Genomic DNA, 19,042 nt, shown 5'->3' on the forward strand with positions numbered 1-19,042 from the left:
TCCATTTTTTCCTTTGAGCCGAAGACGAGTGTTAGTGTTTTCAAGGTTACGATAAAACCTTGAGAACACAAACACTGTCGTTTTCGGCTCAAAGGAAAAAAATGTGACCACCTGTAAGGTCTCCATCTGACATACCTGAGTCAAGAAACACGATACAGAGAGTTCCTATCAGGATATTTTATGGTTCTTTAGGTTTATGTAGTGTCTCCATATTTTAGGTGTGGCTGCCATACAGCTGATGTTATATCAAGCTTTAGCGCTTAGTTATGATAAACATACGTTGGGAAAATGGTAAAAATGCTGTTAACAATTATTTAAAAAATTACAGTTACAGTTCTGTGTTGGGTGGGTACTTAAGGAGATATTGGAGTAAGGAATACACTCGTTGGATGGTTTGGAGTCGTGTATTGCGAGTGTCTTGAGAGGAAGAGCCCAGGCCTGTCTGTCGGGTCTGTGCCAGGGTGGAAGCGAGGGATGTCTGTGGCTAGCCGCTGACATGCGAGTGCCTCGTGACGTCACACTAGCAAGGGAGCCTATCTATAACGAAGCTGGGATTATCTACATATACTACACATGCAATACAAGTAATCAGTGACACACTACTGACATCTGTCGTATTTTACAGGTAATATGTGTTAAACAAGCTGAACTGCTCTATAATTTATCTTTTAGGCAGGTTTATCGTGAGCACAGATTTTTTTTTATGAATTAGCATAATATAAATGTTACTTATCACAAAAATTAGCCTAATATCCCCTCCTAACCTTGCTAAAATGATCTTAATTGATGTTGCCTTTTTCCCCACCCCAGTCTTTGGACGGACATATTTTGCTCTACGGGCAACTATTTTTTTTATTTATTTATTTTATTTATTTATTTTAGTAATTTTAGCATACATACAGAGGTACAAAAAAATACAGGTAAGAGCAGCATGCCAAAGCCACTTGCATGCATAGCATTACGGGCTGGGTTAAAATTAACTTAAGATTAACTAAGCAATGATGAAATCAGTGATAAAACATTATTGTAAACAGATAACTATAAAGCACAAATGAGTATTACAAAGATAGGTCATATGGTTGCATGCATTGCTGTTCATTCAGTCGAATGGAGTATTCTGTTAGGTAGTGTATTTAAAAAAATAGCAAAGTTAGATTGGGTCCTAGGTTTAACATTTGTGTGATATAATTGTGAGTAACATTTAGGATATATAATTTATAAGGTTCAGTTATTCAATATTTATTTGGTTTTGGGTGAGTAAGTGATCTTTGAGAAGAGACTTGAATTTATAAATAGGTAGTGTTTCTTTTATATTTACAGGTAATGAATTCCAGATTTTAGGGCCTTTTATGTGCATTGAGTTTTTGCATAGCGTGAGATGGACACGAAGAACATCAAAGAGTAATCTGTGTCTTGTGTTATGGTCATGTGTTCTGTTGAGGTTGGCAAGGAGATGTTTGAGGGGAGGGTTAATATCAGAGTTGAGTGTTTTATGTATGTAATAGGTGCAGTAATAAGTATGGATGTTTTGTATGGTGAGTAGGTTTAGTGTATTGAATATTGGTGGAGTGTGCTGCCTATAGTGAGAATTTATCATTCTAACTGCAGCCTTTTGTTGGGTAATTAGTGGTCTGCAGTTTCGAGGCTGGAGAAAAATATAGAATTAAAATGCAAAACTTTAAATGGGGAATACATTTCGAAAACGTATTAATATTGAAGTGTAAAAATATTGTCAGTAATAATGAAACTTCAAAAAATATTTTTCTTAAGTTCTTTACAAAACTTTTCAATGAACATTCGAACCTGCCTTTCATTTATGAAATTTTAAAAAAATAAATATTTCTTAAACGTGAAAATAGACCAAACTCTTTTATAAAATGTAATCATCAGCCAAACACTTCTAAATATTAAATGAAAAGTCTATAGCCAGTAAAATGTTCACATGGGTGACGTCAAAAAAAAATTGCATTTTATTATAAATTAGAATTAATAATTTATCGGTCCTGTAAAACAAAATATATAACCTTGGCCTTAAGTCAGCGCTAATTTAATATATTATTTAAACACACACTCCTGATGCTCTGACACATTTTCGCCAAGTTACTGCAATAATTTGCACATTGGTGAAACGATAGATTCTTCATACGCTCAGTTGTAAAACTCTGCCTACAATGTATGACCATAAAATTCTCTGGATTGGCTTTTAGGTAATCTTTTAGTACATGTTTACTGTTAGGTAAACAAGGGAAGGGAGTGTAAGGCGACTTACTCTTACCAAAGACTAAGGATTAAACTGTCCCTTTACGTTTCAGCACCATCATGTCATCCTCGTCTTCTATCCTCCAGCCCCAACCCTGGTCTCCTTTTCTTCTACGTTCCAACAACTCCCATCTACCCTCTCCTCTTGTCCCATATAGCACCATTCCTACGTCCTACTGCGCCTCTCACTGTGGATTGCTGTAGGTTAGGTTGCCTCGACTCTTTTTTTTTTTTCCAGTAATGTTCAATTTATTTGGTTCACTAGAAATTTACCAAAAGCTCAGTTTCCTGGTTGAGATCTGTCTGGTAATTGAAACTGTTTTTCTCCCAAGACTTAAAATCGTGTTTGGAATACGGATTTTATTCGTTTGGTCCTCGTTCTTCAGCATCCCAGCAACAAATACTATACACATTTGTTTGAGACTTTCATGCCCAGGTGTGACTCAGGATACCTGAATAGTTACTTATGAAACCTAAAAGGAAATTACAAAAAAATACAGTGGAAATTAATAAAGCTGTCGTTTGTTTGTGCAACATCCCGTAATCCACAACCAAAATTTGTAATCTTTCAATTTCTTGATAATACACAAAAGCGCACTAACACACAGGACAGGGTTTAGGGCTTAACATGAATGACACAATCCATTTGTATAGTTTTTTATTTGTATCTTAACATTATATAATGCCTTAAAATAAACCTCACAAACACAGGAAGGAAGGATTAATCCATTTCTCAAGTGCAATGATAGAACTGGGCCAAAATAATTGCTGCTGAGAGACGTAATGGAAGAAACATTTTGAAGATGCTTAATGTTTGCTTCCCAAATAAGCAACTACTGCCGATTTATTTTTACATTGTTCTAATATGTACATAGCTAGTATCAGCAAGTAGGCTTAAGAGAATTGTTGGCGCTTCCAGTTTTCTCTAGATCATTTTATATTGTTTCAATTCATTACATATTAAATTCGTCGGGATAAATCCCCTGAAGAGGGTCTCAACCTGACATAGGTCGTAATCCTGAGATAACCTGCTATTGTGGGTATGGCAGGAGGGGGAGATGGAAGGGCGGAGTAGCAGCGACAGCTGATATAATGCTGCTGGACGCCATGGTCACTTTTGATTTGGTTTTCTATTAAAGCTACGAGATGCACTTTTCAAGAAATTACGACAGTTGTAGAACATCATATATGTAGTTAAAAATAAAGCCATCTTAGAGGGCGCCTTTATCCACATAATTATCCTTAATATTTACTAAAAATTTCTTAACAAATATTTAAGAGACATGTTTGAGATAAGCAAAGCTTTCTCTGTGGAAAATTAACAATAGTGAAGCATTTGACCATGATAGCTTATGATGAGGCTCAGCATATTAAAACTGTCCAGATTTGTCAGCGTAAATCGTGAAGGTGTTAACCAGAGCCATGGACATTCAGTTCGTAGGGCGACATTAATTTCAGGTTAAGCACTTAGCTTGATGTCTTGATGCACATGACCATCCTGTGGACGGCCGTTAAAAGATTAGACACAATTGCTCCCACACTAAGTTTCGTTTCATCAGTTAATTTTGGTAAGTTGTATTTGTCAGGAAAAATCACCTGCAGAGGTACTTTGTGGGTTTTAATCCTGAAAAAACGTACTGAAGTTTTATGTACCACTGGGTGTGGCCACAAATTCGTTTTTGGCCAACAGGATCTTGATAGGCCACAGGAATTTATATAAGACAAAAATCCTTAAATCACACTCCCATCCCCTCAAGATAATTATATAGTACCGTAACAGGGATTATTTGAAAAAGTATATTGTTGTGCTGCGTTCGTTACTTTATCAACCGCACCCGCCTATAGATTTGTTTGTTTGTAATAATGTTAATACGATTCCGCGAGTCTTTATCAACTTTTGTCAAATTTCATGATACTGAAGCAACTTTACAAGTTTTAAATAACTGGCTGAAGTAGAATACCTCTGAAACTGGTGAGGGTTAAGTAATGATACTGTAGACAATATCTACACCCAGATATTTACACTTCAATAATTTAAATATTCATGCACAAAAAAGCCTTCCTTTGCACTATTTTTTTGCTTTATTATATTAGCCAATCTCTGTTCCATATTCCCTTTTTCTATTTGACTTTCGTATTATACTGGTCGTACAATAAATCGAAGCTCAACACTTTCTATTAAAATCTGAATAATGTTCAGTGCTTAAGAAAGATGTTGTCTACAGTATCACGTATCCTACACAACTAGAAGGAAACCTACACTAGGTTACAATCACGGAAACTGTTTATAAGAGTGACAGTTGCTTTAGTAATTATAACTGTAGTAACAGAAAAATTTAATCAGGGCCGGGTCATTAAGTCGTTGATGGAGAGAAGAGGAAGACACTAGCCTACCTTAATTCTGTTTACTCTCATATATGTTACTTTCCCTTGTTCTGCAACAGCCCAAGTCTAAAGAATTGAATTCTAGTCTTTACTTGAGTAGCCTGAAACTTCCTAAATATCTGCTGTCCTGCCTGAACTAAATTATTTTCAGAGAATTTAGTTTTCCCCTTAAAAATATTTAAGAATTTTCAATTTTTTTCATGTGCCTATTCCATTATGTAATTAAGCTTCAGTCTTCCCCTTTCCCTGTGAAATTCTGATCTGTCAACATTATATCTCATTCCTTTCAAAACGTTATTTGTAAAAGTTTATAGTTATTTTCTATATCTAGTTATATTAAAAGCATAACGTATTCATATTTCATTTCAGCATCATTTCTTCAGTCTTGTAGGCTATTCCAAAACCGCGCCGATGTTGCTCCGGCCATTACCCTTTATATAAAGTAAATTAGGATAGTTTATATATATATATATATATAATATAAATAAAAACTCCGATTTTTCTATGTAATATGTTAATCGAATGTCCAGATGTACTTCATACTTCATGTGACATTAGTTATCTCCCGCCATTTTTTAAAATGTTATTTAAATGAACCTTGAGCATTTGGCATGGTCAACATTTCAGCTTGCCAAGTCGCTAGCATACGACGCATATATACGAAGTTGCTAGTTTAAGATGACTTCAGTCGAGGACGTAAGCAGCCTGAGGCGTCATCGTCCTGCGACGTCGCTAGCTGATAGGTCTTCAACTTGTCAACTCAGTAAAGCATAATGTTTCCGCCTTTGGGGTCGGGCGCCTGGAGCTGCTCTTTGATCTTGGGTTCATAAGTTCCCATGAAAATGATGCCAATATTGACTACATGGACGAAGATGGCCACCACCACAAGCCTGCCAAGGAAGATGCACATTAATGGTGGTATGGAAATAAATATAAAAATGCGTGACTACAAGTACGAAAAAATCCACAAAGAAAAAATAGATTAGAAATGTTAATCACTTAAATGCATTTACACACAGAGACAAACTTTGTTCTTTTCTGTTAGTTTCTCAAAGGTTGTTTTTCGTAGTTTTATATATGAGAGATATTGGGCAGACTAAAGCATGATCAAGGCTTCCTGATTGACCAAGTGAATAAGAGATCAGTCTGAATGATCGTGAAGCCAAAAAATTATCAACAATGAAAAAATTTAAGCATAACTGTGTGAAATAAACACTTCGTTATAAAAGCCTAATTATCATACGTAGTGGACAACATCGTTAAAAATTTACAACTTTCTACACATTGTGCACTTAAATTTGAATCATTTGGCATAAACACTAAATTTCCTTTAACTGTCGATGTAGATAACTGTACGAACTGGACACATGACACTGCAGTAACAGAACCAGAGGAGACATCAAACATACAATGTTCCGGGGTATAGGGCGCGCGCGAGCGTACACAGTTTAAATTATAAAAGCAGGAAGATGTGATATAGATGAAATTTGAAAATGCCTAAATTTATCAAAAGTTTTTGTAGCGTATTCTGAAAGGAAATCATTGTACTTTGGATATTAGTTTTGATTATAATATGTACTTTGGATAATACAAGTGAAGACTAAGCTCAAATCTAATGTAATTAATACCAATAAGATGAGAGGTTATGAACTGAACCCATTCTAATATAAAAAATACTCTATTCATTTATAAAGTATGTTCCTGTATCCATGTTTCTTAAACTAACACTGAATCATCAAATGCCAAATAAAACTTTTATATAGTTAAAAATCATAAATACAATGATAGAGATTTTAGAAAATGGCCAGAAACAGGAAAGCAACTTAGTCCAATACTGAGAGCACTTAAGTAGTAAGAGTACAGGGTACATGTAGCCATGTTATACAGGCATCAAATATCAAAATAGAGCTGAACATGGTCAAACATGCTAACAAAACACTAATCAATTTGCAGGCACGTTCTGTGCGCACCCCGGACTCCCCCCCCCCCCCACGCACACGCTCACGCGCACGAAAAGAACCTGGAGGTGGAAGGTACTGAAAGCAGGAAAGGGAAAACACTAGGTGGGAAGGACGGGGAAGAGAGAAGGAAGACGGCCAAGTCTCACCAGTAAGAGTAGCCAAAAACTTCATTGTTTTCAGTAGTCCAGCCGTCTACAGCGTCGTAGAGGAGGACATTGTGGGTGAGGTACTTGTGATACTGCACCGCCCACAGGATCACGCAGATCAGGTTGAACAGCGCTGGAAATTAACTCTGCTTATTAGTTTATTCTTGGAGAATAAGGCACAATACACTAACCCCCACATAGGGGAATGAAACTTATGACTATGTTAATGGTCCAGGTGGGAACGAGACCTCGTCAGCAGATTCATTCTATGTGCGGCCTGGTCACAGACCAAGCTGCGGGGGCGCTGACCCCCGAAATCCTCTCCAGGTATAGTTCGTTTTTTATTCACCACAATAATGGTTTCAGGGGAGGGTACATGTTCAAGACAGATGAGGCAACCACACTAAATGCTAATTATGATTTGCTTAAACTCTTGTATGAAAAGTTTGGCCAGTAGTTCAGTGCTCATTTCTGACGACTGAAAAGGTAACTATTAAATTCCCGGGCGTCGGTTGTCTGGGGAGGGTGTACGGGTAGGTCTCCAGACCTCCTGCATCTGTTGATTTTGTAGTACAGCTATTTGTGTTGGTAGACTGGCTTCCATCCAGTCCAAAAGAACTGTCTAAAAACTGTGAAACAGAAAAGTAAATATGCCTTTGGCAATGATTTTCATTATCATTTTAGTTAAACTCTTGGACAATAATTAGATAAATTGGTGCGACACAGAGTTCATCCCAGAATCATAAAATTCTAACGTGACGTTGCTATTACTTTTGCATAATTTTCTTTATTTCTGCTAATATTTTTTTCCTAAGAGTTAGTCCAATTCAAGAAAGACCGTAAACATATTGTATCTTTTTTCAGACCTCTTATTATTTTAGCGCTCCACATTATAACCGTAATATCCTTACAAAAGTGCGAGGTGGCAGGACAGACATGACATAGTTGATAGAGAATTCCTGGAAGTTTTATCTTAAATTATCTGGTGTTTATAAAGTTGCTTGTCAACAGCTGAAAACTCTCGTATATGGAAGAGTGTAAATACTGAGCAAATGAGTCATTTTTTAAAGCAGTCTCCTGCCTATTGTGCTGGTAATGATTTTTAATGTTTTCTCTTGGGTTTCAGTGGTTTGTGCCCAGGGAGTAAAAATTTGTCCTGGGAGGTGTTCTACCATCCCCCAAACATCCTCCAGCATTATCTACAACAAGAAAATACTGTGACAAACACCCCACGCTATTGTTTTGAGTATGCAACAATAAACTAAGGGCAATTCAGCTAAAATCGCACTCGAATTTGATAAAAAGTAGTGTCAGAACAGGGTGCTTGTTTAGCTGGAAACACAGTATCTCTTTCGACATGAATAGTGGTGATACTGACCCTTGAAAATTTGCAGTGAATTGCGGTCAATGAGTTGGAACAAATAGTGAATAGTTTGTGGTAGACGAACATAGGCTGTGAATGGTATTTTGTCTACTATTGCAGTAATTTAATCAGTGGCGAAAAAGTTAGTAATGACATCACTCTTAACAAACTGATATGTGGGCAGCTGCTGCTGCCGCTGCTTCAATAATACTTTTTTGAGCTTTTATAATCCCACAAATCAATATTAGCGCAAGTGATGTTTTCCCAAGCTCTTTAATTTTTTTTCAAATTAAAAAAAAGAATGAAGAGCATTTGTATTAGTTTCGTGCAAGTCTTAAGCTGACATTTAACCCGAGTATGTTAATGGAAGAAAAGTGCTTACAAAATAGGGCACATGATCAATATACAGTTGTGTATATATACTTCATGAACTATGAGCAGTGTTTCCGATGGCTGCAGTAATTACTACATCCTCTTGAGTCATTCTTCTGTGTGTACTCGCATAATTGTGGTTGCAGGGGTCGATTCATAGCTCCTGGCCCAGCCACTACACTGGTCGATACTAGGTCCACTCCCTGCTCCATGAGCTTTTATCATACCTCTTCTTAAAGCTATGTATGGATCCTGCCTCGTGTGTGCGTGTATGGGTGAACAAATGTATTTTAGTTGCTGCTTAGTTTGCAATTGAATTACAGCCTCCAAACACTGGAGTAATAAGGCTTTAAGACTCATAATGATGTACGGAGCTGAACATTTTGATTTAGGTAACTTGCCTTTATAAAGCTGGAAACCATGTATGTACGGTGTTCTTACCCTAGTTGATGCACAAAACGACAAATATTTGAAAGTGATGCATATACACTCTAGGGCTGTAAACATGTTTATATTCCTAGTTAAAAGATGTCCAACAAACATCAATTCTATTATAAAAGTGAAAAGGTTGTAAGTAATATAAGACTACAAAATGATGATCATTTCTCCTTTTATATTAGAGAACCAAACTAAAGTTTGCAATATCCAGTACAATTTTCTTTACCAAAGAAAATTGTATAATTTTGTAAATTCTTAGATTAGGTAAATAATTTTAGTTTAATTTACGTGAAGTTTAGCAATGTTACATTGCCAGGTTTGTACAAAATGTAAACAAGAAATGTGAAAAAAATTGGATAATTTAACTGTTCTCTTTGGGTGGTAAGAATCTGGAGCGGAGAGCACTAACCTGCCAAGCCGTTCCATAGGTAGAGTCCTGGAACGCCTGTGATGGCTTCTACAGGGGTAGTGGCGGTGTTGATGACTGCGAAAAGTGCCCCCACCACAGCAAACACCATGCCCAGGCTCAGACACACGATGGTCCCCACCCACAGACCATAGTTCATGAACACACTGTTCACTGTGGACAGAGACATTGGTTACCTTCTCTGAGTGCTGCTACAGCCCTGGAAACTGTTTTCTTTACAAAGTTCAAATTCAATTTAATGGAATTCTTAGTAAAGATGCCATGGATCAAAGGTAGGACAGGAAAGTATACACTCGTGCTATATGCATCAGACAAAATTTAGTCTCGTAAACAAAAAAAGTACGCGCTGAAATGTACAAAACAAATGCAGACAGTTGTTACAAAAAAAGTAAATGTATAAAATATATTACACCAGATAAAAGGCAGAAAATAAATAACATATTTTGAAAGCATTCATACAAAATAAAAATATACAATAAGCATGGCAAAGACCAAAAAAAGTGGCAAGTGCTCAAGATGAGTGTTCTCTGGTGTACATAAGTGGGCATAGGTGCATGAAACTGACGCATGTACAAATGTAGGTGTGTAACCCATTCTTATTCTCAACCATCAGTGGCTGACTTTTTGCTCAGTGTTGTCAATTCCAAGCTTCCAGTTTTTCTCCAGCTGTGTCATTTTAAATTAGTTAATTTAGGTTAAATTAAGTCGGGTTAGGTCACACAAGCCTATAAAAACTTCAGTTTAATCATGAATAAGCAAACTAGAAAGAGTCGTGGAACATCTGGCAAGACGTGGTTAAAGAACTAGAAAACGTGAGAAAGTTAACGTTCATCACTCTTGGTGCGAGAATGATTGATGTTTATTACTCTTGGTGCGAGAATGGGATGAAGTTTGGCAGTCAGTGGAAATTGTAGTTTTTAATTATACAATCGACCCAGACAGCCAGCCAACATTAGAAAGGCCTCGGTGTAGGCAATAGTGAATATTCTCACGAGCACCTCAAAGAATGAAGGTTCAGTCGAACTTTTATTCAATTTGATGAGACTTCATTACCCGAAATGCATTGCATAATCAGTTTGTGCGCGTGGGTGTGTACTCTCCTGTCTGTGGTTGCAGGGGTCGAGTCATAACTCCTGGCCCCGCCTCTTCACTGATTGCTTCTGGGTCCTCTCTCTCCCTGCTCCATGAGCTTTATCAAACCTCATCTTAAAATTATGTATGGTTCCCGCCACCATTACGTCACTTTCTAGGCTATTCTACTGCCTGACAACTCTGACTGAAGAAATACTTCTTAACATCCCTTTGACTTATCCGAGTCTTCAACTTCCAATTGTGACCCTTTGTTTCTGTGTCCCATCTCTGGAACATCCTGTCTTTGTCCACCTCGTCTATTCCGCGAAGCATTTTGTATGTCGTTATCATGTCTCCTCTGACCCTACTGTCCTCCAGTGACTTCAGGCCAATTTCCCTTAACCTTTCTTCGTAGGACAATCCCCTTAGCTCTGGGACTAGTCTTGTTGCAAACCTTTGCACTTTTTCTAATTTCTTGACGTGCTTGACCAGGTGTGGATTCCAAACTAGTGCTGCATACTCCAGTGTGGGCCTGACGTATATGGTGTACAGAGTCTTGAACGATTTCTTACTGAGGTATCGGAACGCTATCCGTAGGTTTGCCAGGCGCCCGTATGCTGCAGCAGTTATCTGACTGATGTGCACTTCGGGAGATGTGCTTAGTATTATACTCGCCCCAAGATCTTTTTCCTTGAGTGAGGTTTGCAGTCTTTGGCCACTTAGACTATACTCTGTCTGCGGTCTTCTTTGCCATTCCCCGATCTTCATGACTTTGCATTTGGCAGGGTTAAATTCAAGGAACTAGTTGCTGGACCAGGCTTGTAGCCTGTCCAGGTCTCTTTGTAGTTCTGCCTGATCCTCTACCGATTTGATTCTCATTAACTTTACATCATCTGCAGACAAGGGCACTTCTGAGTCTATACCTTCCATTATGTCATTCACATATACCAAAAACAGCACAGGTCCTAGGACTGGCCCTTGTGGAACCCTGCCTGTCACAGGCGCCCACTCTGACACCTTGTCACGTACCATGACTCGTTGTTGCCTCCCTGTCAGATATTCCCTGATCCATTGCAGTGCCTTTCTTGTTGTGTACCTGATCCTCTAACTTTGCATTAACCTCTTGTGAGGAACTGTCGAAGGCCTTCTTGCAGTACAAGAAAATGCAGTCTATCCACCCCTCTCTCCTGTCTTCTGTCACCTTGTCATAAAACTCCAGTAGGTTTGTGACACAGGATTTTCCTTCCCTGAAACCGTGCTGGTTGTCCATTATACGCTTATTTCTTTCCAGGTGCTCCACCATTCTCCTGATGATCTTCTCCATGACTTTGCATACTATACACGTTAGTGACACAGGTCTGTAGTTTAATGCCTTGTGTCTCTCCTTTTTTAAAAATTTGGACTACATTTGTCATCTTCTATACCTCAGGTAATTGCCCAGTTTCAATGGATGTGCTGAAGTTCTTTGTTAGTGGCACACACATCTCTGCTCCCTCTCAAAGGACCCACGGAGAGATGTCTGGTCCCACTGCCTCTGGTGTATCAAGTTCACATAGCAGCTTCATCTCCTCCTCGGTTATGTGTACCTTATCCAGCACATGTTGGTGTACCTCCCTGTTCTGAATTCCTGAAGTCCTACCTGTTTCCATTGTAAATATTTAAATCTCGTGTTGAGCTCCTCACATACCTCTTGGTCGTTTCTTGTGAGCTCCCCATCATCCTTACTCAGTCTGATTACCTGGTCCTTGACTGTTTTCTTCCTGATTTTGTGTGTGTGTGTGTGCGCGCGCATGCGTGCGTGTGTGCGCGCGCGTGCGTGCGTGTGTGTGTGTGTGTGTGTGTGTGTGTGTGTGTGTGTGTGTGTGTGTGTGTGTGTGTGTGTGTGTGTGTGTGTGTGTGTGCGTGCGCGTGTGTGTGCGTGTGCGCGCGTGTGCGCGTGTGCGCGCGTGTGTGCGCGTGTGCGCGTGTGCGCGTGTGTGCGTGTGTGCGTGTGTGCGTGTGTGCGTGTGTGCGTGTGTGCGTGTGTGCGTGTGTGCGTGTGTGCGTGTGTGCGTGTGCGCGTGTGTGCGTGTGCGCGTGTGCGCGTGCGCGCGCGCGCCCGCCAACACTTATCCTCGGAGATACCCTGACACCGGTGAGGGTTTTTGTGTGATCATGGCAGCGCAGTGTGTGGACCAGATGGCCATGGAAGCTTGGCACCAAAACACTACTCCTCCCTGACGGACGCTTAGTTTCTTGATACTAGGAATTGAACCTATACTCCCCTTTGATCAAGCTTGATACATCTCATTCCCTACGAACTTAGCACTTCCACAATGAATGTCATGTATGAATTCTCCTACACAGTGCCCCACCCCCTTAACACTGTGGGTCCTCCACCCCTCACACTGGATCCGTCCCCCCAACCTCACCTTAAGTCACCCTCTAATTGAGGAATATAGAGATACAGTATAATAACCTATGTGACATGTTAAGATATCTTGTTCGTGAAAATAGATACCAGATATGTTAAGTAAATTTCCTACATTTGCTTGTAACAGATAAGTGAACAGTGGATAAAAATCCAGATGCACTCCTGTCAACCCTTTTGGGGACTAGTTCCTTGGCCTTTTGTGTATCCATATAATTGTGATACCGTCCATAAGATGGATATGGGTGCACAATAAACTAACAAGTATAGCAGTAAAATTTAAATCTAGGTGCAGGGTGCCTTTTCTCCGCGATGGTGCCACACCCACAGGCTGCTAGTCTTGCTAAGAACCAGAATCACCTTCGGCATAAAATAGTGGATATATCCCCTTTAGTCTAAATTTGCTGACACCTGCATCCCATGACACGACACGAACTGTGTGTATGAATTACGGAATGCGAGAAATACTATGAATAGTTTTAAAGCGAGTATGAAGTATTCAATGAGAACATTGATAACGGCAGTAGCACGTTGGTAATGTTAGAGTAATTTAATCTTATAAATATTTAAAGAGCTGATTAACCAAGCATTTCTAGCGAGTTGTAAAGAAAATCAATGAACTGTTTGTATTAACTCTTAACTCTCTAGTTAGTCATCCAGATTTGTAAAAAATATTACCTCAGTACCTTATTAGTAGACAAGATCTACTTCAGGCCAGGTTGCGAAGGTAGACAATCCTGGTAAAATAAATGTATCGCTGGGATACAAAGAGCCTCGTCTAGCATTGTCACTGTAGCCTGTATCGCTGGGAATACGAAATTTATATACGAAATTATGTATTGTGTATAGTTTGACTTTTGTTTGATCTTCATCTGGAAGAATCCCTAACTGATACTGATAAGCCTATTTAGGCGTGACAAGAGACTAGGCTGGGGTGGCCAGAACACTGTATATCGAAATGGCGAGTTGTAAAGTGAAATACCAGCCCCCACAGGAATATTTTTCGTCCAGCCCTTATTTAGTTGAAAAAAAAACTATGAAACACAAACGTCAAATATTGTAATGGGACAAAACTAGATAGTACTTATAATAACAAACATTAGAAACACACGTTAGAATTAATCGTATCTGGAACACGCACGCACGCGGGGTCAGGAGCTATAATTCGACCCCTGCAACCACATATAAGTGACTCTCAAGACCAATATTAAGAGCACACCAACCTCATTACAATGTTCCCACATTAAGCACACGAATCTACCAGTTACTGCAGGCACAGTTTAACTGATCAAGCATTTTACAAACCCTTAACTGCAGGGGTGGTACTGGTACTTTCTGTAGTGGTACTTTCTGTAGTGGTACTTTCTGTAACGGTACTTTCTGTAACGGTACTTTCTGTAACGGTACTCTCGATGGAATTCCAGTCAGTGGTATTCTCATCAATGAAAATCTCTCTAGCGACGCTCGCGTCATCATTTGTTATTGCCGCTACTCTAGCTTGTAGCATCTTCTCGTTCGAAAGATCACTTTGACTGCTCTCAACAACTTGGCTACTGACTTTCGTTTCACCTTTCAGCGCCATACTGAGGGGAAAGTACCATCTTCGGCCCATAAGATCTGTGTCTAGGAACTTCGGGAACAGGAACGACCAGGAGGAGTGTGAGCTTTCTCCAAAGGAAAGCTCAGAGAGCGGGGAAAGCCTCGGAGAAGGATGGGCCAGCACATTAACGCCATCGGGGCAATGCTTCGTAAGGCCCTTAACAGTGCCGTTCTTAACCAGCCACAGCTGCTCTTCGCGGTGTTCCTTTGTGTCAGCGCAGCTGTACATGCAGTCGCCGTCCGCGCACACCACTGCAATACAAAGATCAAGTTACCGGAGATAATGGTGGAAATACACGTTGCCTGCCGGGCCAAACTGGGCACGCATAAAGAGAAAGATGAAGGAATGAGAAGGGAAAGGAGGGAGATGGGGAAAAGGAAGGGGGGGGGGGAATACTGTAAAATGGTTGGTGGTTGTCATGTCTGATCTTTATATTTTTTCCATCTACATAAAATTAAATAAAACAATCTGAAGGGTTAACTTAACCTTTACCAAACATAATGTAGATACATTAGCACTAATTTTAGTTAATTGGCAGTTTAATCCATCTTCAGTAATATACTAATTATCCAAAGTGATCTGTTATTAAATACTAAGCGACTCGAAGCTAAAACCTCTCGCCTCACCTTTGGCTCAAACCTGACTGCCTCCCGAGGTGCTGTATAATCCCTACAGGTTTAGCGCTTCCCATGAATCGAATATTTTTTTATTTAGCAATGGTGCTACAAAGTAAGTTGCCCTCGACTCACCTTTGAGAGTGTGATATCTGGAAGTAACGCCAGTAAAAGTCCTGCTGCCTTGAAAAAGACCGAAGTTGATGTTCCCATTGTTCGGAGAGACGTCGATCATCACACAAGCTGCCTCGAACCAGTTATTGGTTGCCATGGCCGCAGCCATGAGCGACGCTCCCAAACAACACACTAAAAATGAGGCGAACATGATGCCTTTCCTGCGAGTAGCTTTCCTGCGCTGCATGGCGGTGGTCCAGGGATGCTCTCCCCGCTACAGGTGCGGAAGTCTGCGTCACACGATTACAAACTAATGTGGCGTCTTAATGAAGAATCACAAATGCCACTGAAGTTCGCGGATAATCCAGGAAATGTTCGGCGGAGGTTGAAGATGTCCCGTAAACAAGACCAAATGTCGGAAAAGTGTTCGAGTGATCACTGTAATTCTCCTGCTAGGGTAGGTAAGGTTTGTCAGGAAACTGGGAAAAAAATTCTCCTACTCGTTAAACTGAGGTTAAAGACCCACGGCTTCAAAGAGCAAAAAAATATTTTTTCCTTCAGGGCAAAGGAAATAGTTGGTTGGTCAAAGTCATCATCATCAAACACTTCAGTTACCCAGGCGATTCCTTTTCGTAGCTGTAGCGTGCTGATAGCACTTGATGCTGGAACGGTCACTTTAAGCAGGTATCATTCGCCTAATGGGGAAAATACAATTTCACCTGTACGTTTACGAAATAACATTTAGTAACTACAATATTTACACAGATGATAATGATAAATTAGACACATGTGCAACTCTTGGATATCTTTATTGAGGAAACGTTTCCTCAATAAAGATACCCAAGAGTTGCACATGTCTAATTTATCAACATGTCGGTTCTCTGAACCATTCATCTACAAACAGATGATAATACTGCCTCTACTCAATGTTACATAGACTTTTCGGAAGTCTAGTGAGACTGACTACATTTGTACGTTGTATCCCAATATACAATTACCGTAATATAGACGTGTCTGTACAGGGTAAAAATATCACAAGATAGATAATTCAGGAAACCAAATTGCTGGATGCTCAGATATTTGCTAATGTGACTCGGAGGTATGTGCAAAATAAACGTAATATAGAATAGATAAATTTAAGTATTACTGATATTTAGAAATATTAAACTGGTGTATTAATGGTGGAAGAATTACCGACAATATATTAAATAAAAGGACACAAGTGCAACTAATACATTTTATTGTGCCAAATATTTCGCTCTCCAGGAGCTTTGTCAAGCAGTCATTGTAATGGAAAACAAAATGTTCTTTGAAAGATTTAGGGAACATAGGTAAAAAGAGCAAAACACATTTATCTTAAGTTCTCTCAAATAGAGAGAAAAATGCCCGACAGATGTTTTCTCGATATAATGGCAATGAAAGTGAAGATAAACTTAGTACTTATTGGCAGAGTTATTTTTCAGCACAGGCATTGATGAAACTCTTCATCTGTGCTGGAGACTTTATCACTTAACTACAGAGACATTGTCACTAGTGGCAGACGAAACAGGTGAAGTAGAGAGTAGGTTGATGTAATCAGTACGTCACCCTTAAGCACCTTTGAGAGGATGAATTACACATGTGCAACACTTGGGTATCTTTACTGAGGAAACGTTTCGGCCACGTAGGGGCCTCATCAGTCCTAAACACAGAAGAACAGTGAAGATTAAGAGTAGTTTGAGGTAATCAGTTCCTCAGCTTGGATCTTGATACAGGGCATTCTTCACTTTCATAACCTATAGGCATGACCGACTTCCACATGTGGATTTGTCCACATGTGGATTTGTCCACATGTGGACATTTGATATCGCCTCACTTGCTTCACCTTACCTGTCTACATAAGCCACTTCGCACATATGCTGTATTATTTTCAAGACTGATTGACTAATTACATCGACTCCAGGCTGAGGGACTGATTACCTCAAACTCCTGATTTTTACCATTCTTTTTTGCTTAGAACTGATGAAGCCACTGTGTGGTGAAACGTTTCCACAGTACAGATACATGTCTAATTCATCAACTTGTCTATTCTCTGAACCATTTATCTACACTTCTGAGAGGAGTTTAGGACAACGTTTCGGTCCGTCCAGGACCTTTCTGAAGTTACAATTGGGGAGAGAAAAGCAGAGATGGTAAGAAGAAGGTATGAGGTAGAGGGCGAGGGAAGACGCAAGTGATCGTAGTTACTGAAGTAACAAGAACAAGAACAAGAACAAGAACAATAACTAGAACAAGAACAACAGGAACAACAATAACAACACCAAGAACAACAGGAACAACAATAACAAGAACAACAGGAACAACAATAACAATAACTAATAATAATGTCATCAACCGTTTTAGTGATGCGTGTAGTTATAATGTAATAAAGAATTTATACATAAATTACACATGTTCAACACTTGGGGATCTTTAATGAGGAAACGTTTCGCCACACAGTGCCTTCATCAGTCCATACAAAGGAGAATCGTGAAGAACAGGAGTAGTTTGAGGTAGTCAGTCCCTCAGCCTGGATTCCATATAATCAGTCCATCAATCTTGAAAAGAACAGCATATGTACCAAGAAGTGGCTTATATACTGTAGTCAGGTGAGATGAACAGTCGTGGGTGGTATCACATTTTCCAAAGTATTCGAGTTTACCTGGTGAGAAATATATACCTAAATATTAATAAACGGTGACTTTCAGCGATTAATCAGGGCTCTTACCAGTGTGTCAAACCCACATGTATATTTCTCTGGATTAGGTTAGTCCCGCCGCAGGTAGAATCTGAAGGAAAGTTACTAACTGATGGTGAAGGCTACAACGCTCTCAGCAACACTGTGATGTCGGAAAAGGCTAACGCGAAGATTCTTTGATCATGTCCTTGAAGCGTTTTACCAGTTCTTATATAAAATCATTAACATCCGAGTCAGTGCCATATTAAACAATACGCAGGAATGGGTCACACTATTTCACACCTACTTATTTGGCCACTCCTACCGAGAACGACAACTGTGGCTCCCTCATATTCTACGACGGTTTTCAGAATTCCAGTGTAGAGTAGGGCACTGCGTATAGAGGAATAACTGAGAATTATATGCTCCTTCATATAAAGACAATGCCGATAATGGTTTGTGTTTTCTTGCGTTCACTAGTGACCACATCCAGCAATATTACATTGTGTGGTAAAACATCAGTGGAAAGAAAAGTCTTCAGAGCAGGACTGGGCAAAACCCAACTGACAAAGCAAGACGCTAAATACCCAATGAAAAACGTTCAGTAATGCTGGAGATCGTGAGTGACTTATATTCGCCCGGACTTTCATGATGGGCATGTTATGGAGGTAGCATAGTTGGTGTAACACTCGACTGACCTAGGAGAGAGCTTGTATACAGACAGGTTGTAGATGGAGGCCCACAATTCTGTACACAACATTCGTATATCCTTGAACCGTCAGTCACCTGGTCCTAAAGCATTAGACCCTTTCAAAGCCTTTTCTACCTCAGTACGTCTTACTCATGGACATCTCATGGAGAGGCGCCCTGCTCCTCTGTGAGAATTGTCAGGTTCCATTATCAGTCGGCCACATTCTGTTAAACTGCCCACTTTATCAACGAGTATGCAGAATTTACCTCCGTCGTCGTCTTCTCTCCGCTGCTCTCTCTCTACCTTCCCTTCTCGCTGATGGACCCACCTTTCATCCGGACTCTCTCATTGACTTTTTAACAACTGACTTGCTTCACAAACTCTGATACCTTCAGCCCTTTCTACCTCAATCTCTTGCTACCCTCTACCCCCGTACTATCCCCTGCCTCGCTGTTTTCTGTAACCTACTGATCATCCCTCCCCTCTTCTGCCGCCC

General features: G+C 39.8%; 2 protein-coding genes across 13 annotated transcripts in view; one reads left to right on the top strand and one right to left on the bottom strand.

Annotated features, from left to right (window-relative positions):
• LOC128691962 (uncharacterized) overlaps positions 1–19,042 on the top strand; it is a 385,950-nt gene that overhangs the window by 19,832 nt on the left and 347,076 nt on the right. The gene's annotated exons all lie outside the window — the stretch shown is intronic.
• Positions 2,905–19,042, bottom strand: part of LOC128692767 (uncharacterized) — a 146,162-nt gene continuing 130,024 nt past the window's right edge. For 3 of the 11 annotated variants that reach the window (XM_070081092.1, XM_070081109.1, XM_070081114.1), the window contains exons 2-6: positions 15,182–15,612; positions 14,138–14,683; positions 9,334–9,504; positions 6,752–6,884; positions 2,905–5,534 (exon numbers count right to left, since the gene is read on the bottom strand). In XM_070081092.1, coding sequence (XP_069937193.1) covers positions 5,405–5,534; positions 6,752–6,884; positions 9,334–9,504; positions 14,138–14,683; positions 15,182–15,407 — 1,206 coding nt within the window. In that variant the 5' untranslated portion in view covers positions 15,408–15,612 and the 3' untranslated portion in view covers positions 2,905–5,404. Of the gene's footprint in view, positions 5,535–6,751; positions 6,885–9,333; positions 9,505–14,137; positions 14,684–15,181; positions 15,880–19,042 lie in introns of all 11 variants that reach the window. The other 8 variants (XM_053782134.2, XM_070081073.1, XM_053782137.2 and 5 more) reach the window with 4 other exon arrangements.

The sequence above is a fragment of the Cherax quadricarinatus genome, chromosome 6, assembly GCF_038502225.1.
Source record: "Cherax quadricarinatus isolate ZL_2023a chromosome 6, ASM3850222v1, whole genome shotgun sequence".
NCBI classification, from domain to species: domain Eukaryota; kingdom Metazoa; phylum Arthropoda; class Malacostraca; order Decapoda; family Parastacidae; genus Cherax; species Cherax quadricarinatus.